This window comes from Colius striatus, chromosome 2 (assembly GCF_028858725.1).
Source record: "Colius striatus isolate bColStr4 chromosome 2, bColStr4.1.hap1, whole genome shotgun sequence".
Lineage (NCBI taxonomy): Eukaryota > Metazoa > Chordata > Aves > Coliiformes > Coliidae > Colius > Colius striatus.
In genome coordinates, this window is record NC_084760.1 from 106530364 (window position 1) to 106550045 (window position 19682).

A 19682-nucleotide genomic window follows, 5' to 3' on the forward strand; every position below is an offset into this window, starting at 1 on the left:
ATAATATAATATATTATATTATAAGCCCACCAATATAATACCTACAGTTTTTAGATTCTTTTGAACATACTAGCCTCGAGTATTAAGTAAAACGCTTTAACATTTTTATTTCTTTCCCTTTCATCTGCAATCTGGTCATCAGGCTCACCATAGAAATTAACATGAATACTACAGAGCACAGTGGTTATACTGCACGTATGAACAACAAGTACTGAGGCTGAAGTGAATCTTGTTCCATGACAGTAATAGTAGCAATAATAGGCACTTACAATTTTACACACAGCTGGTGTGGTTGTGCTATACAAAGCAGCTGTAAATATGTCTAGCAGAACCAAGTAAGCTTTAATATGATAGTCTAATAGATAAAACACAGTATTGCAACAAAAAACACACGGGAAACATAGTAAACACAAATGAAAGTGTTTAAACAAACAGTCAAAATACTTTAAATATCAGCAAATGCTATACCCTGAGATGGAATCAATCAGTACTTGCCTTAAAGACAAACACTGAAGAACTGGCTTCTCAAACTCTTTTTTATTTCAATATAAGTAATTGTCCTATAATTAAGGGAAGGTTGTTTTTAATTAAGCACGGAAAAAGGAATTTTTAGTGGATCCAACCTAGAGACACTCTGTAAACAGCTCTTTCAGCATATAAGCACTAAGTCAGCTTTATGCGTGCTACTCCTTTTTTACCTAGCCAGATTGTCCCACTCTTTTGTGAGCTTTTCCAAGAAAACTTCAACTACATTCATGCGATCATGGTAATCCCCTGTCCTCTGCAGATCTTCTTCCCTCTGTACAAGTAAACTGTGTGCCTGAAGGCAGAGGTCCAGCCACTGGTTGCTCAGTTCTCCTATTTCCTTGTGTTCAGGTGATTCCTGTCCTTGGGTTAGTTTGTTCATCTTTTCAGTCACAGAAGTAAGTGCTGACTGCTTGGACTGCAATTTCTGACTGAATTCCTGAAAAAGATAAAAATCAAAAACAACACTCACTCCAAATTCCAAGATGGAATTTAATTTTTTTTACTCTGAAGTAAATAAATTCTGTAAGGACTAAATATCTGCCCAGGAAAATGCTGTGCACATGTAAATTAGGTGTGTCTTTCTCACCTCCCCTAAGATTCCTCCCCATCTTCACAGGTGAGGACAGGTTGTTTAAGACATGAAAGTAAATCAAAACAGTTTCCAAGTGCCAGTGATAAACAGAATTCACAATCAAATTACACTGTGTCACAAGTCCAGGTTTCTGGAGTAGCACAGATCCCATGCAAGATAGTCTGGGTCTTGGGAGAACTCATTTAACCAGTACTGCTTCTAGCTCATTTTTTTCCTTTTCCTTTCTCATTAGAGACTAAAAATAGGAAGCACAGTCCATGAGTCACTGAGCCCCCACCTCCATACTTTATTTCTTTCCTACTTCTATTATAGCGACCACTATCATTGTCATTATTGAAACAAAACCAATTATTATCTAGGTATGATTGCTATTTGAGTTAATCAATTCCACTAAATAAGAGTCCACCTGCCTGCACATTTCTTACTGAGTTAAGAAGTTACAGAGAATCCCAAAAAAGAATATACAATATACAGACAACTAAAACTAAGAAAATATTTTTCAGTCTTACACATTGTCTAGGGTAAATGGAATCTTTTCCCAAATTGTAGTTCTAATAACTGTAAATAAAAACAACTACATCCAGCTCCAGAACTTTGCTAAGATTACGTATTTACACTGAGAGCTGTTCTGGAGAAGAGACGTTACTCTTATTCCTCTTTGTGACTGCTTCAAATGGAGAAAGATATCTTCCTTTATCAGGGCATATTCAAGGAAAAAAATACACATTGTGCCACATCTAATAGAACAGCAGGTGCTTGCCTTTTGTAATAATCCAAAGTTACTGGATGAAATCATGAAGAAATACAGACTCCTGCTCCTTCCTGGACTCTAATGATATCTACAAAAACAACTTTCAGGTCACATTGTGCTGAGATATCTACAACAGCTATGATGTTTTCCAACGCTTGTGTAGAACAGAAATGAAAAGGAAGTGCTGTTTGCTTTTCACCTAACTCCTGGCACATCGGAAAAAGATACAAGCAAAATCTAGACCAAAAACGCAAACCTCAAGACTCTTAACCATTTAAAAATCTGTTTCATTTCCTGTTTCTTCTTGTTACTTTGCTGATGTTTGTGAATTGTGCAGAACAGCCATATAAATTCTATAATGAATAAGAATGTGAAGATCTGAAGGCATTTTCACCATTATTTACAGGAAATAAATTTAAGTTTCCATCATATCTTTTCTATAGTAGTTTTCAGAGTCCAGCAACATTAAATATTTTCCTAGACTAATTTTAAAATGGATTTGAATAATTTAGATGCATTCAAAACAAAGAACTCAAGAATCACAAGTTGCAGATCTTGACCTCCAGGTCCACTGTTATCAATAATTAGTCTACTAAAGGCAAAGGCAAATCAAAACAGTAGGCTGAACATTGAGTTCTAATGAAAAAACAAAGCCAGAAAAATATTGAAGTCCAATGGTTTTGCCTTCTGTGTCACTTGCAGCATCAATAAGGAAATATTTTTTCCTCTGTCTTCTCTTCTTTTACTTTGAGTATATGAAAACTTTTGTATGTTATATGTGCACATAACATGAATTATAACAATATCAGTCATAGGAGGAACTTCTTCCTTACCTTCTCCTCTTAACCTAAATTCTCCTTACCTTAACCTGGAGTACCATATTCTGGGCAATGTTTATCTCCAACTCTGCCCGTCTCCTTTTCAAATTCTGTAGTTGTTGATCTGCATCCTGGAAATATATCCAGAGCTCAGCCTTCATTTGTTTGATCTCTTCCCATCCTTGAGCCAAGTACTGTGAGTGCATTATCTGATGCTCAATCTACAAGAAACAAAATGAAAAGGAGCAGGAATGCTTTAATGCATCTATTTTTGGAGGACGGAGGATGAACACCATTCTTCCTCTGAGCACAATACTGTACTAAAGCAAATTTCTGCACTAGATTCTGAAGAGGCTAATATTATCCACAAAAAGAGACTTAATCTTTATAAGTCATAAAAATCAGACCTATCAAAGGACAGCTGCTGGAAAAAAAATATCATTCACCCTTAAAAGAAGCAAATATACTTATGAGTATGTGTATTTCTTAGTGTTCTCAGTCTTCTGTTAAAGCTTAACTGTATAATTTAGCTTACTGCATGCCAAGAATATTACTGGACTGTATCCTACGTGCCTTTACCATGACCAAATAAAAGCTTAAACTAAACATTTTCATTTCATTCAGTTAGCCCAGTTATTTTGCCTAAATGTCTTTTGTAAAATGCCAACACGAAGAATTCTTACAAGATCTAAGCCCATCAATCACCTTAAACCAATAGTCACACAGCTTCTTTTGCTTCAAATACTGCAGTACGGCTCCTTTAAGGTTTAAGCACTCAACCAGCTTAATACATCTCAGCACTGTATGGTCTGTGACTTCTTAAAAATATTTCACTGCTTTGGCATTCAATACCTAGATTGTCATTTTTTAACAGATTACTTGGATTTGGACAATTTGCTTCTCTGGTATGAAATTCTGTTACTATATGTAATAGAATTTTACTCTTGGTAGAACTAGTTTCAAAACTCTGTGTCTGTATACAAAACTAAAGTTTTCATGTTCACAACAACAAGAATTCTCATAATGTTTCCCTTTCTACATATGTAATTTTATTTTAAAACCAAGCATTAAGCCACTTAAACTCAAAATTGACATACACGTCTATACATTCATGTGCTGAAATAGATGCACTCCAATTTCTTACTTGAACCATCTTCATTCTTTATGATGATTATAATTAATGTTAGGATATGCTAATAAGAACATAAGTCTACAGTTGAATAAATAACAACAGTAAAGTATATCTAGAAGAATAGATTTAGTTGTGGTTTATGAAAACAAATAATTTGGATCAGGTTTCCTTCCACAGATTACTGTGTGGCTTTAGACCAACATCCTGAAATATTGCCTTAACACCTTTAGCAACTACTGTGTATTTTTGTATTACTATTAGGATGAAAATGTGTGGATTTAAGTTTTTTAAAAAAGCCAGAAAAAGAAAGGGAAAACTATATCTAAAATAAATACTTAAGATGAAAGTAAGAAGATATTACTTGAAACCATTACCCAATATGACCTTTTTCAAAGAGGACAGATCGAGGCATTTAAAGCTCTAAACAGGATTAAAAGTGGGTTGTTGTGATTATCTTGTACCGTTTGTTTTGTTTGTTGAATATCTGTCACTGCACTTTTCACTGTGGCATCTGACAGATCACACATGGAGCACAGAAGATCCAAGTAAGTATTGGCTTGCTCCTGCAGAGCCCGGAAATGTTTTACCTGAGGGAAACACAAACTTCAAATAAATTCTGAAACTGTGGAAATAATACTTTATTACAATTGTGCATTTTAATATTTTTACTTTAGCTTATTATTTTCAAAAGATGAAACATACACTATTTTATTAGGTAAGGCTGCTCTGTCATAATTATGTAAAAGAGTAAGTCTTAAGAACCTGACTATCATCAATTACTGTATTAGCAGAATGCAGAAGGCAAGCTACGGGAAGTGGTTATTCTCCTGTACTTACACTTGTCAGGCTGTACCTAGTTTATTTGTCCCAGTTTCCCAATTACTCCATAGACAAGGTATTGGCAAACCTGTGCAAGCCCACAAAGGGCTGGGGGGCAAATGAGGCTGTAGTATGTGGGATCTGGGTACATCTGAAAGACTCTGGTTTGTTCAGCCTGGAGAAGAGAGGCTAATCGTGGCCTGATATTGCCTAAAACGGTAGCAGTCAGGTGGGGGCAGCACTGAGAAGACTGAGTCCACCTCTTTGCTGAGGTGAGATGAAAAAAGGACTATAGGAAAAGTTGCAACAAGAAAATTCTTCCTTGCTGGGAAGAAAAACTCCTTAATAGAAGGGAAACTATTTTTCACACTATGAACAGCTAAACACTGGAACAGGTCCCAGATCCTCAGTGATGGTCAGAGCCTTCAGTGTACTGGAGGGCTCTGCAATCTCTCTCTCCCTCTACTTGGAGTCTGGCTGCCACTGCTCATGACCAGTCATGACTCAGCTCAACTGGGACCTGACCAATGGAAAAGCATTCAGAAGGTTTCCCCTTTACCTGACAGCTGCATGCAAGTTCAGGCCCTCACCCACTTTTGGGCCTCACTTGAGCTACACTATAGCTGTACCTGTGCCTGGTAGATCCTCCTAGCCTTGCCTTGTTGCTCTCACCTCCTGTCTCCACCTGGGACTGGGCTTACTGTACCTTTCTGGTGAGCACGAGGTGGTGACTGATCCAAGGGTATTCTGCTCTCCTCACCTGTATGTCACGGTTCTACATGTCATTGGAAATGTGATGTTCCGCTGGTCCCACTGTCACCCCCCTGCTCTCCCTGGCTCCATTGTCACCCCTGCTTCCCCTGCCCTTTCAGAGCTGCCAGTTGTAGATTTTCAAGGTCTCTAGTAAGTCACATGGTACACGAGACAGCCATGAATTCCAGCATTTTTAATACCATCGATACAATCAAAAAGCAAAGAAACCATTCTTAATGGCTCATGTGGGCTAGAGTTCTATGCTCTTCAGCTGAAAAATTGTTTTAATTGCCCCATAACAGATTCTGTGTTCGTGGTACTATGAAATCACGTCTCATATAGGAATAGTAGTAGACAGATGGGCAACTGGACAAGCAGAAAGACATAACCTCTCTGCTAAACACATCTATGGAGTACCTGAGCAGGTTTATCTCATTAGCCAACTTTTTTCAGGCAATATCTTTCTAAGCATTAAACAGAGCTAGCAAAAGACCTGGGTGGTCTTTTACCTATGGTTATTTTTCACTCAAGCTTTTGGAGCTTCTATTAATATAAAATTCTTACCTAAACTCATTAAGGATAACTAAGCATTTTCAAGTGCTGAACTTTTACCTGTTTAACTGCATCTGCCAGGCTGAAAGGTGGCCAAGTAGTTGGCTTTAGCTCTGATGGCACTGTAGACAGCCAAGTCTGGCACTGTTGTAAGGTATCCTGACGATTAACCTGCTTCTGGAGTTCATTTTCCAAACTCTGGTACACCTAAAATGAAGATCTGTAAGGTCATCATATTTTCAAACACCACTATCGGCTCTCTTCTCCCAGCTGATAAAACAAAACTATTGAGGCTATGGTTATTTCAGTCCTTGTACATGTGAGCACTAAGGGTTGAAAACTCCTTAAGTTTTCTCTGCATCTTGCTAATTTTTGGAGGATATAGGCAATATCTAAGGCATAGATTCTGGAAACAAAAAAATAAAGATGTAAATGAAGAGCATTGTCTCTCATTTCTAAATTCTTGTTCAACATTTTACCGTTGATCTTGTATGAGATTTTACAATCTTTAACCTTTACAATTCTTCATGTCAAACCATGACAAACCTCTACAAATCTTACTATGAAGTTTATGTTTTGGGATTTTGTTTTATTTGTTTTTTTGTTTCTTTTGGGTTGTTTTGGTTTTGGTTTTTTTTTTTTTTTTTGACTATGCTGTCTTGATCTCCTAATTGGATTAACAGAATGACCCAAGCTAGACCTTCTTAACTGTATACTCTGGTTTTACTAAGAGGGATGTGCACATAATTACGACTTGTTAAGTATGTATACAATATACTGACACTAAGTGTGCAATTTGCTCTCTAGTTTTTGAAGTAGGAATAGTTCTAACTGCTGCAGCTGCTCAGAAGCTTGTCTAAGGTGAAGGTAGTGGGGGTGTGTAGAGGTTAAGATAAGAACTGATGGGCAACTAGTTTTTGCTAGCTTTAAGGAAACGTTTGGACCACAAGGAATTCAACTGTAGTATAGTATAGATGAAGTGCTATACTAGTAACCTATAGGCTGAATTTAAATGGAAACAGTAGTAGTTTAAAGAAACAAGTACTTATATAAACAATAATGCATGTTATTCTTAAATGGCATAAAACCATTTTTGACACAAGACTTACTCTTTGGGCTGTGCTACATATTGCAGAATAGCTGTCTTTTGTACCCTGAAGATGGCTTTGTATGTTTTGCTTAAATTTTGCTTGAAGATGTTCAGTGCATTGATTGATCAAGTAATCACCTTTATTCTTAAGGTTGTTCAAACGATCTTCAAATCCTGCAATTTCTTCCATGATAGCCTAAGAAATAGATAAAATATATTTGAAGAAATATTTTAAACTCAAAATTTGTTCTACATCACAGTTTCTTAAATAAGGGTGAGTTTTTTTTCATTTTGTTTCACCTTAAACAGTATTCAGGCTTGGAAAAATGTTTTCAGACAATGTGTGTTATTATAGTCATTATAGTGTCATTATAGTCATTATAGTTATTATAGTGTGTTATTATATGAGAGTGAGTAATCATTGCCAAAATCTGTAAATAGATATCCCACAGAAGAATCAATAGTACTGTTGTAATGTGTAAACATACACTCATGTCCCAAGACTACCCTTAATCTTCCTTTGTTGCATGCTCTTCAGGGCCTCACCAACATCTCCCTCCTGTGTCTAGCAATGAGGACTAAATCCAATGCTGAATCATTTCTTATTCCAGAAGGTCTTCCACTGTAGACAGTTCTTCTCACTGACTTTGATGGAGATATTTTTTTTTTTAATCTAAGGAGGTTACTTAGAGTAACATGCTAATCACAATGAGTTACAAGATTTCGATATTTGCTTGAGTCTCAGTTTCAGGGAGTGGTGGGGAGGGATGGATTTTCCTTTCTAGGATGCATCAGTCATCAATGTAGTGAATGATTATCATCAATAGCAACCATAACAATACATTGAACAAAAGCAATGGAGGAAGTTTGCAACCTGAGGGAGGGGACAAAATAATCTGAAAATTTAAAATATTTTTTAATCCTAAAAGTGCCAGAGCAAAAAAATGTCTAAGGAATAAAATCTTAATCTTTTTGTGGTCTAGTTCCTGGAACATCTCAGCAGAAATTTGACAGAGTTCAGACCCGTGTACAACAAGAAATGGTACTAACAGCAAGGTAGATTTGTTAACTGCACGAACAACACAACATATTCACACAGCAGGAAGAGAAATAAAATGGGTTAATGACAAATAACTAGAGCTCTGGAGTGAAGACAAAGAAACAAAGAAGAAAAATTCTATTTATCAGACAAAGTAGGTTTACTCAACAGCAAACTCACCTTGTGGTTAGCTAGTTGCTGAGTAATTATTTCAAGACTGGTACCCTCCATGAGGTCAGGGCTGACCAGCCTGCTGGACATATGCAATAACCATTTCTCTCCTTCTTGCAAATCACTGTTGTAATCCTCATGTTCTTTTACTCTCACCTCTAGGGTTTCAACATATACCTGCAGGTTCACAATAATCAAAATTAAATAGTCCGGCAATTACATGAAAACAAGAGTTATCTTTCAAATTTAAATTCCTGTCAGAGACTCTCATATGACTAGACTGTTAAAGAAGACGTCAAAGAAATTACTTGTGTTTAATATCTCAGTAGTTCTGAGAAGTATTTTCACTCCAGATGAAACATATTCCCTTGGAGACTGAGGAAAATACTGAGGATCTTCTTACTTTAAGAACACTGTCACTTGACATTAAGTTCATTTAGAATCAGTTATTATATGCTCTTTGAGAGACTGCATGTGACCTACCAAATGTTATGGCTGAAGTCCCTGCTGCTTACACATTGCCCTTTGCACATACATATTGCCTGTGATCGTGGTCAAAAAATTAAGAACACATTGAATTACAATGCATTTATTTCTTTTTAAGAAAGATTTTTCATATGCTTGCCTACATTTAAGTCCTCAATTTTACCTCTAACGCAAGAGATTTCAGTTTTGTGGTACAAATCAGAAGAATGGCTGTAAATTTCAAATCAACTGTAGGAAAAAAAATATAAAATAATTTGCTATTGCTGCATAGACTGGCAACTAAAGATACTTTGATCAAATATAAGTACTAGCATGGTTTTCAGAGCTTATCCTTGTTAGGAGTATAACCTATTAAAGGCTTTAAGAATAATCTTGCTTTAGGACATATTTAGAAGTATTAGATCTTTCAAAGTGCTACACACATGTGGACTAACCTATGTTAATTAATAATGTCCTTGATGAATTAAATTATATTTATTTTCTGCAGTGACTTCCATTCAACAATAAAAATAGATTAAATGGAGTTTATGTGAGATCCAGCAGAAATAAGAGACAAAATTATGCAATTGAAGAGCACCTGACTCAAGAAATAATGTATTTAGAAATCTATTCTAAGCAATTAAAAATAGTAACAACTGTACAAACTAGTCACTGATATATTTCCTCTTAGTGCTTTGAAGACTTCATCTGCCACCCTCAAAATAAATTTTGGCTACTCTTGTTAGATTTCTTTAGGAATAAGTTCTTTCCATTGTCAAGAATCCCCCACCCCACTCCCCTCAAGTAATTAAATCTAACTGGCTGTGTACAGCATGGTGCATGACAGCACGAAGAAGTCAACTCCTACAGAAGAGGAAAAAAAATACAGGAAATTGAAAGAATCTAGAGTTTTCTCTGTGACTTTTTACCTTTGTAGTGCTGCACAGTTCCTGGTATCTGCTCTGAAGGTCTTGAATGTTGTTCTTTAGAGTCACGTCATTCACCAGATCAAAAAGTGCCTCTCCCTTTTCAATCACTGATTTTATTGAAGGCTCGTGGGACAGAACAGTCTGCTGTATGGACTACAATGCAAACAAGAACTGAAATATATCTACCGAATACTGAAGATCTATTTCACTAATTCCCCTTTGACCTGAAGCACAACCTTCTACCATGGCACATACCACCCTTACCAGTACAGGACAAAATCTTTGCAGGCATCTAAAAGGAATTTCTCTTTTTGAGTGCCTAGTAGCACAGATGATAACTTGGAAAGGGTGAAGCAAATTGAGTAACTATGTGTGATGGGGTAATTTCTAGGGATAAAACTTAAGAGGAACAAATTCTGCAAATAGATGGGAAGGTATCACCAAAGCCATCCCCTTAATTAGACATTATTGCAGACAAGAGTCTCTTGAAAGTATGCAATGTGATCTGTTATGTCATTCTGCCACTGGTGCACACAGCATTGCACATGCCAGAATCTATCAAATAACAATGAGATAACAGCTCCTCAAACATGTACAAAGTAAGCACACAGTTGTGACCTGTGTCTCTTGAGTAGTAAAGTTGGCAAGGAGTAGTGGGCGGTTTGAGAGAGAAGGCCTTGATGCTGTGCAGGTACTGCCCAGCAAAGCCAAAACATTGGTTTGTTAGCAACACTGAGTCATAATGTAAGGCACAGCACTACACGGGCTGCTATGATGAGAGTTAGCCCCATACCAGTCACACTCAGTACACATCTTATAAAACATCTGTAATCCTGGACTATTTTACAACAGTAGCATTAAAGAGAAGCAATGGAGGTTGTTGACATTTTTTTTCTACTCATTTTAATGACTGAAAAAAATCCTCAACTCAGAAAACCTAACTAAAATCTTAAAATCCATTAAAATCCTAAGTAAAAGAGAAGGACATAACAGCTGATGGTGTTAGATGTCAGTTGAACTGGGACATTCAACTTGAATCAGAAAGTTGATTAAACCAATGTAAAGAAAGGCAATGTCTGCAGTGAAGACAGACCAAATGATTTCCATCCTTGCTTAACTCTACTAATGTCAATGAAATTACTCATAGGTATAATCATAAAATAATTTTGCTCCATAACAGGAAATTTTCAGATGTGGAAGCCTTATTAGGACATACATATTTTAAATCCACATGCTCACTCTTGGTGGTTCCTAGATGCAGTTATCATGTATGTTTTCACTTTGATATTGATTCAAACATCTTATAGATCTATTGAGGAAATTTGGACAGACACCCAGATCAGAGAATTTATTGCTACTCACTAGGTCAAAATCAATTAAATAGTACAATGATATAACCTCTTTTTACCTTGTATTTGGACAACTGGGCCTTCTTCTCATAGAGTTCGATCTTTGGCTCTGCTGGAGCACGTAACATGGCTTGGTACTCTGTGACCCACTGAGTCTGAGCCTTGTATTTGTCTGAGAACTCTTTTGCTAGCTGAAGGCACTTCTCTGAAGTCAGGTGCTCCTTCCTGATGGAGCCTGCCAGCTCTTCAAGCTGTTCCACGTGGTTTCCAATTTCTTTTCTTAACTGATCAACTTCATTTTCTTCCATGTACTTTATAGCTCGCTCCCCTTTCTCACGGGCAGATTTCAGTAAACTGTGGCCTATGTCCATATCACTCAACAGCAGCTGTGGAGGAAGTATTAGTTAATATGAAATGTATGCAAGCTCTTGTTCTGGGCTTTGTTTTGTTTTTTTTTTTTTCTTTCATTATAGTGCTATTACCAGAGAGAGGCTAATGACTTTTACAAATTAATATTATTTTATTTCACTAAGGATATAGAAGGAATTGATAAGGAAATTAAATAGACTTTTCATTGTAAAATTGCCTGGAGTAAGCTGTGGTAAACTAGAAGGAAGCAGTCAAAGCAAGTATTGCTGTTCTGCACAGTGTTTGTGATGATAAACAGAGAAACTGAGAGTTGTTGAGAGAATTTATACTCCAGATGAAAGTTTTCCATTAGCATACTGTGTTTAAGCCACAGGACATATGAAAAACTCATCTACAACTCTGATATGAAATGTGAGTTTTACTACTTAGTTATTTCAATGAGGAGAAACAGGAAGCATTTCTTGCCACCGTTCACACAAGTGACAGGATGCCCTGGGAGAGGTACATATTTTAAGTTTTAACCTAAACTAAAACAAATAAAAACATGCCTTGTATTAGGATAGTATTATAGTATTTACGATTATTCATAAACTCTACAACTAAACTGCAATCTAATGTAAATATGACATGAAAACAGAAAGTTTTAAACTGGATAGTCTTCATCCTCTTAGCTTCCCTAGGCAAGTTGAAGTCAGTTTTGAGTAGCTGTTAAGATGCAGTTAAAATATAGCCTCATTTTGGTTAATAGAAACAAAAAAATGCATTCAATAAAGCTGTACCTCTAGTTTCTGTACTTTTTTCTCCATTGCTGTTTTATCAACCACGTCAAACTTGATGGTTATATTTCTGACGTTCTTGTTTGTAGCTTCGTACCAATTTGTGTAAGCACTAAAAGACAATTCTGATTCCTCCATACAGCGTATTTCTTCTTCCAGAAACTTTATTTGCTCCTTCAAACAAATATGGAGAGTTGGGGAAAGAAACAAGAACCACTCAAATGCTTACCATTGTTATTGTCTACAGATAGAAATAAGTTGTTATTTATTAATACAAAAATGATATATCAAGATTAAACACATAGGTTTTGAGTTCTTTCATATCTAGTGGGTAATTCTCACTGGGTCCTGTCAAGAGTGTACATATAGTAATCACTAATGTTAAAACTGAGTTATTACTAAACACTGAAAAGGTACTTATATTTTGAAACTTATATGGTAACTTCTGATTATGGTACCATGAGACACTTACTACTTAAAATGAGCTGAAGTTTTTCCCATATATATGTGTTTTAGTGATAACCTAAAAACATTTCACAGAACCACAGAATGGTAGGGGTTGGAAGGAACCTCTAAAGGTCATCCAAGTCCAACTCCCCTGCTCAAGGAGGTTTGCCTAGATGATCAGGTCAGCTCTCAGGTTGTTTAGCATTTAAATATATTGAATTCTGAATTTCTCTCCTGCAATTGTCAAAAAAGACAGTAATAAGATCTTACTAATACTGAATACTTTTGAAAGGGCATCACCCATATTATGGTTCTTTAATACATTGAGTTCAATGGAATCTACACGTATGTGTGTGAATATTATATTATTGAGTCTACAGTAATAAATAAACTCTGATAAAGTCTAATTAACAACGTCTGTTTATATTTGCTTCTTAAATGACAACCTATGATGTTACAGTGAATTAATTTTCATTACTTACCAAGACATGAAGAAGAAGAGTTTGGTAGCGAGATGTAAGTTGCGTCGCCTGGCTCCCCATTGTACTTGCAGTCACACTTTCCTCCAGTATTTGCTGAGCCAATACTCCAACTTCCTCCACATCATCTTTGTAGATCATAATTTCTTCATGCCACTTCTATGACAAAGACATTATCAAGCTTATAAGATTGATTCAAACATCTTAAACTCAACAGGAATTTATCTGTAACTAAGTCAGGAAATCATTGAAAAGGAAAACAAATACATGGTTATAAACATGAATTTACAGTAGGAAAACAAACCAAAATCTGATGAAAGTCAATGTAATGAATATGCTAGAAGTTTTATCATACCATATGCTTGGCATTTCATTAGAATGGAGTCAATACTTTTCTTCCCAAATAATAACAGAAATACAACCTGGGCTTCCTATAGAAATTACTCAAAGTTTTCAAGGTGTCTGTAAAATGTAACCTTGAATCTCCTCAATTCTGCTTTTGTGTTTATTCAGAACCAGGTCTTCTCCTTGCAATGACTAAGGGAGAATTATTACAGCAACATGGAGAGACTTCACAACACAGTCAGTCATATTTTACTCTTGTTACCATATTAACGCTTTACCGCTCCAGGTCCAATCTGTCCTCATTTACACCTTTCAGATCCTCCTATGGAATTTCAACATTGTATAGCCAAATCTCTACCATTAAAAATGGAAGAACTTGGACCCAAAAGGCACAAAGACCTCTTGGACTCATCATGCTAGGCACCATTCCAGAATAAATTGCAATGTTTTCTATTGTTTTCACAGTGCAACCAGTAACTGATGTAGAAATTTCACGTGGTACTTTGTTTAAGGAACTGAATTCTTTACCTTCATTTGTTGAAGCTGCATCTCCTTTGTTGCTCTACCAGACTGCCTCCCAGTCCTGACAGCAACTTTTTCCTCCAGGTCTGTTAGCCAGTCATTAACCTTTTGAGATTTTTTCTCCATTAATCTCAGTCTGCTCACAGTGGCATTTAATTGGCTTCTTGCTTCAGAAAGTCTGTGTTGGTAAACTCGCCAATCCTGCTGTAAGGATTCCAGGGCTCGGTCTTCTATCTGGGGAATGCCCCAGAGAATCACCTCCTCTCTGGCATGGACAGCAGCATTCAGTAATGCTTGTCCTTCTGCACAGTGGACCTGCAGCTCCTGTAAATGCAGATTTATAGATAATTATACTCTACATTAACAGTTTTCATTCACATATGGCAAACAAAGTCCTGGTTCTACTTAAGATAAAAGCAGTTAATTCATATTATTTAGATATTCTCTTTAGGTATCTATGATTGAACACATATTACACTATCTGTAAGAATATCTATGATGGCATGCTCACTTAAAAAGCAAACTGTTTATCACTGTTATTGACAAATGAATTGGAGAGAATTATTGACAAAGCATGCATTAAATTATTTCCTATCCTGCTAAATTTATCAGTTCTGAAACATTAGCTGCCTGAGCTGGCATGAGATGGATGCAACCCATTCAGCACGGCTTTAAATTCAAAATGTGGCAAACAGAATGTAAAATTGATTCTAAAACTGAATCTGTTTAAAACAAGGAACAAGGCGAGGCTTCTATCTTTTAAAATAAACCAACCTATTTATTTTTACACATTTCAGATATCATTTCAAAATAAATCATAATAACTTTTTCTGGACATGTGTGGTGTTTTCATGCTTACTAGAACTCAATATGATTAGTAAACAAAACCAGGAAATTACCTTAACAAAACACAGTTGTGTGTCATCTTAGTTTCTGTTCAAAGTATATGTTAAGAGTTTCAAAATAAATTTATCTTTTATAAAGTAAATTATAACAATAAAACATATGCAGAGTCCGTGTCCATACAAAGACCATCTCAGCGTTTTGAATAAAGTAACAAATAGTTCATAACTCAAGTATAGACATTTGCTAATTCAACAACAGGTATGAAAGTATTTTAAATCAGCTCTTATTTGGGAAATTAGTGAAGTACTATAGGTTCCCCCCCCCCCACTGTCCCTTAAGTGATTCAGTAACCATCTTCCCAGTTCACCATGGGAGCTAGTGAACTTGACTGGAACTGCCTGGAGGTAGATGCATCTGCTCTGTAAGCAGCAGAAGATGAAAACCCAATGAAAATAATTATTTTGAAACACAAGGTACAGAAGAAATAGGCAAACATCTAAATCAAATTCAGTACTTGCAAGAAGGCATCAGTATGCCTGGAGATTTCATTCAAGGCCTAACACTTTATGGCAATGAGTGACAATTTTTCCACTCTTTACTGGAACTGCTTTTGAGCAGCAAAGTTCTTATATATAACATAATTCCAGTCTGTTCTCAAGAACAAAAAAAGAGTTGCAATTCTGGTCTGATAATTAATATTATTCTATTCTTTTACAAGTAGAATTTATTTATCTTATTTTCACTTAGGATGTTACACATTATGTACCTGTAAGTCTCGGAGTGTTGCCTCCTGTTTCTGCGCATCACCATCAAGATGTGATGAACAGTCAAGTTTTTCCTGTTCCTTCTCCAGCCATACTTCAAAGGCCTTCAGATTTCTTTGGTACTCTTGATGTAAGTTAAGTAGTCCTTCAGCTTTTGTTACTGCCTCCTGCTTGTTAAAATATTTACATATATGTGTGTGTACATACATATATATATAGATAGGTATATCTTAGTGTATCATCAAACCAAGAAAACATAAAATCTAATCTTCCATCAAAGGGAAAAGTTTTCCTAGAATTCGAAAGTATTTGTATTCTGAGGATGGTTTAATCAATTACAGGAAAAGGGGGAAATCTGGGGATACAGATGCTCTCTGAAGACATTCTGAAGTTTGTGACTTCTGGGATTCAAAGTTTTGATCTAGGATCCTGTTTAAATAACACTTTTCAGTAACAATAGGTAAAATCATATCTGCACTAAAGCCTATGAGATTTTTGACATTAATTCCCCAGCCTATTCACTTAATGAGTTTATTAGATTCAGAGTTTTAGAACCTTCCTGAAAAGATTTGATAAACCACCCTAACAACTTTCTGTTTAATTAAATTACACATGTACCCAAACTTTTATTCCTCATTTAACTGTAAAATAAATGATCAATGAAAGTACTTTTCCTTTTTACTTGTTGCTAAGAAAAACTTTTCTTGCTATCAAGAAAAAACTGTACCCTTGTTCTGTCTTTGAGGAACTTATATCGCTCCTGAAGGTCCTGGAGTTCAAGCTGAGTGACATAATGTTCAGCCATTCCACTTCCTTTCACTTCAATCGTCTCCAAGAGGCTGCTGTGACTCAACACCTCTTCACTGAGTAGCTGCAAAAAAAGGGAACACATTTATGAATGGGCAGCATTAAAACAAGACCAGTCTTTTTTTGTTGCTTATGATATAGGCTTGTTGCTGGTTTGTTGTAAAGCAAACATACCTTTGCTTTGCTCAGGGCAGCTGTTTTTTCCCTCAGTTCAGCATATTGCCTTTCAGAAGCATTCATACTTGCTTCTACTTTATCCATCCAGCTGGAAAACTGTCGAACATCATCCTGGTAACTCGTCCATTTGGAGAGAGCTCCTTCCAGCTGACTGTAATTTAAAAATACATATTTGTTGTGATAGTGGAGGCTTATATGCTATTATGCAGTGATATATGGTTATATTCAATTATACTAGATTGTATTTCTAAGAAAGGTACATCACAAGTTAAGCAGTCTAAGACAGAGCTGTTTAAACACTACAGGTTGTAACTAGGATTGCTGTTTGGCTGACAAAGAAAAATTCAGTTCTTCAAAATTGTAATACTAAGGAAGTCTGTAAGTTCTGTAGCAAGATGATGTGTTCTAGCTTTAGTAAATAAAATGCAACTGAAAGCATAAGATCCAAAACCAGAAATCTTCTGTCCCTTTGCATACATTCAAAAGTTGCAGCATTCTAATGCTTAATTACCTTTGCTGTCTTAAATTGAAATACTTGCAATTAGTGATGTTCCACTAAAGAATGAATTTTTTTCCCCCCTATATTTCTGTATTCTATCACTTTGAGCATCACTACTGTACACTGAAATTACAGTATTGTCTGTGAAATAATAGGAAGTGGAAAAACAGATAGGATCTTCACAGATAAACCACTAATGTCTGTGACAAGATCTTCTAATTTCTAAGAACCTTATACCCTTTTTTACCTCTTGCACTGGATACAAGCAGATAGAAGAGAAGCCCAGCTGTCCTTCAGGGTTTGCAACTGCTGTTCAATCACTGGTACTCCTTCCAGAGAAGTATTTTGCAGCACAGATTCTCCTCTTGCCAAAATCATTTTCATTTGAATTTCTTTTTCTTGTTTCACTGCTAGCAGTCCCTAAAAAGTGAGAAGGTATTATTTTACTTTTGTCATTAACTGGGCATGAATGTACTAACTGGCTTTATTGGAAAATGAGCCGATCAAACTTAGTAGCTTGTAGAAACAGTCAAATGGAAGAGAGATAAGTGGGGTTCACAGCTGGGCTTCACAAGGAAAAAGTGACTTTCAAAGGGTAGGTTTAAGACATTAGGAAAAAAAAAAAAAGGTTAGTTGATAGGGAAGTCTTCACAGAACCTCTGCAGGTACTTATAGTGTACCAGAGAAGGCAGTGTTGAGTGGAAAATCTGACATTCCAAAGCAAATGTAATTTAGATGGAAAACACGAGGATTCATTCACAGAGAGAACAAGAAAACAAAGCTCTTTTACAGGGTTGAAATAGAATTCTACAGCTCTACCAATTATTTGCAACACAAAGGTACCAACATATAAACTTAGTAGACTAACAGCAATGTCAGCTTAGAGACTTCAGCTCCTGGAGCTGCACAGTTTGCAAAGAGCTTCTAACACTACACAAAGTCATGAAAAGTCTGAAAGAATGAATATGAAAGACTCAGTGAACAGAAGGCAAGACACAATTTTAGTATTTTGCTACAATCTCTTGTTTTTTGATAAAATCTTATAATTTTGAGGACACAGCTCAAAATCTGAGACATCAATAATATGAAAAGTATTGTTTTCCGAGTATTGGTCTTCAACATCTTTTGTGCAGTGATATCAATAGATGCTATTTTCTTAAATGTAGTCACCATTTTAAAAACAAACTATTCTAGGAAAAGCTATTCCGAGTCAACCACATCACCTGCAAGATCTAGGAAATAATACATTAAACTAACAAAAGAATATCCTATTTCTTCCTTCAGTAGCCACACAACGTCTTTTACATTTTTTAAGAATTTGCATATATGCAGTTTTCCACATAAAGATCCCCATATCCTTCTAAGAGAAAACTAATAATGAGCTCTTTCCTCTTTTTATAGCATTGGTTTTGAATAAATTAAAAATCAGTGTCTGTATGACAACTGTCGTTACAATAGTATGCAACAGGTAACATTAAGTATCCTATTTTTGCATTCTTGTAGATGTAAAAAGGGCAGGTTTTGGACTCTGTTTCCATACCTCTAGCTTTAACATCCGGCTGTCCAGAACATTCTTGTCGGCAGTGGGATGACAGTAAGAATCCAGCATGTGAACTGCATCATCCACCCACTCCTGGAGGTCCTTGATACTGTGCGAGAACTGTTGGTGCTCTGCTACCACCCTATCCATCCTGGAAACTTTCTCCTGTAATTCATAGAGCAATTAGTACTAGTAACTACTCAAAGGATTGCTTATTCCCCATACCTACTTATGGACTTTAGAATGAGTTTCATAAACTCTACTCAGAAATTCTCTTCAGACATTGATCATTGCAGGTACACTTACTTGAGCATGGAATGAATTTTGCATACATAGAAACGAGTTATCCAAACATAATATACAAACGAAAAATTCAGAAATTACTTTTTTTTGTTGTTTTTTTAATATAACACTTCATCTGATTGTCTCCTAAATCCAAAGTAGATAAACTTTCTGGTTTCACTTTTTCTTAAAACATTGCTGCAATCACATCTAAAGTCCATTGGATTGCAGCAACTGAAGCTAACTTCTGAAATCTGTCAATGTAAAAGATATATTTAAGCCTCTGAAGCTATGTCACTGCAGCAACATTACTTTGTTGATACTCGGGAAAGAAAGACCTGTTTTTCTCAATGACACCCACTGGTATAACCATTCTTCTGAAAAATCACTGACATTCATATGAATAAAAAATAAAAGCTCAAGTTACATTGCCAAAAGGCCTGAGGTAGACAAGAATATAGAGCAGAATGTATTTCATACTGACAGAGAACTGAAGTCAAGCCAGTGAAAGAGGCCTAAGAAATTACTGAGAGGGATCTTTCTCAAGAATCCAGGGCTATCCAAAGAATTTCAGACTCCTTCTCATAGGCTGGATCATATGTATCCTCTTCCTCAGGCTCCTTTTTCACATCCTGACATCTCCTACAAGCTCTGTCCACATAACCCAAAGTTTGCAACTCATATATTTTCCCTCTCTCTTGCTGTAGTCATGAATGTACCCTCGTGGCCAAAAACGCCAATGGCATCCTGGGATGCATCAAGAAAAGTGTGGCCAGCAGGTCAAGGGAGGTTCTTCTCCTCCTCTCCTCTGCCCTAGTGAGGCCTCATCTGGAGTCCTGTG

At 36.2% G+C, this 19682-nt stretch overlaps 1 protein-coding gene across 7 annotated transcripts in view; it reads right to left on the minus strand.

Annotated features, from left to right (window-relative positions):
* The window catches only part of SYNE1 (spectrin repeat containing nuclear envelope protein 1), a 287050-nt gene that overhangs the window by 119219 nt on the left and 148149 nt on the right, over window positions 1-19682 (minus strand). For all 7 annotated transcript variants that reach the window (XM_061988999.1, XM_061989000.1, XM_061988996.1 and 4 more), the window contains 16 exons: window positions 18560-18724; window positions 17267-17439; window positions 16518-16671; window positions 16264-16407; window positions 15539-15703; window positions 13933-14250; window positions 13063-13218; window positions 12137-12307; window positions 11048-11374; window positions 9640-9792; window positions 8255-8422; window positions 7055-7231; window positions 6006-6152; window positions 4283-4408; window positions 2734-2910; window positions 699-964 (listed from right to left, as the gene is read on the minus strand). In XM_061988999.1, the coding sequence (XP_061844983.1) occupies window positions 699-964; window positions 2734-2910; window positions 4283-4408; window positions 6006-6152; window positions 7055-7231; window positions 8255-8422; window positions 9640-9792; window positions 11048-11374; window positions 12137-12307; window positions 13063-13218; window positions 13933-14250; window positions 15539-15703; window positions 16264-16407; window positions 16518-16671; window positions 17267-17439; window positions 18560-18724 (2987 nt within the window). The remainder of the gene's footprint in view (window positions 1-698; window positions 965-2733; window positions 2911-4282; window positions 4409-6005; window positions 6153-7054; window positions 7232-8254; window positions 8423-9639; window positions 9793-11047; window positions 11375-12136; window positions 12308-13062; window positions 13219-13932; window positions 14251-15538; window positions 15704-16263; window positions 16408-16517; window positions 16672-17266; window positions 17440-18559; window positions 18725-19682) is intronic.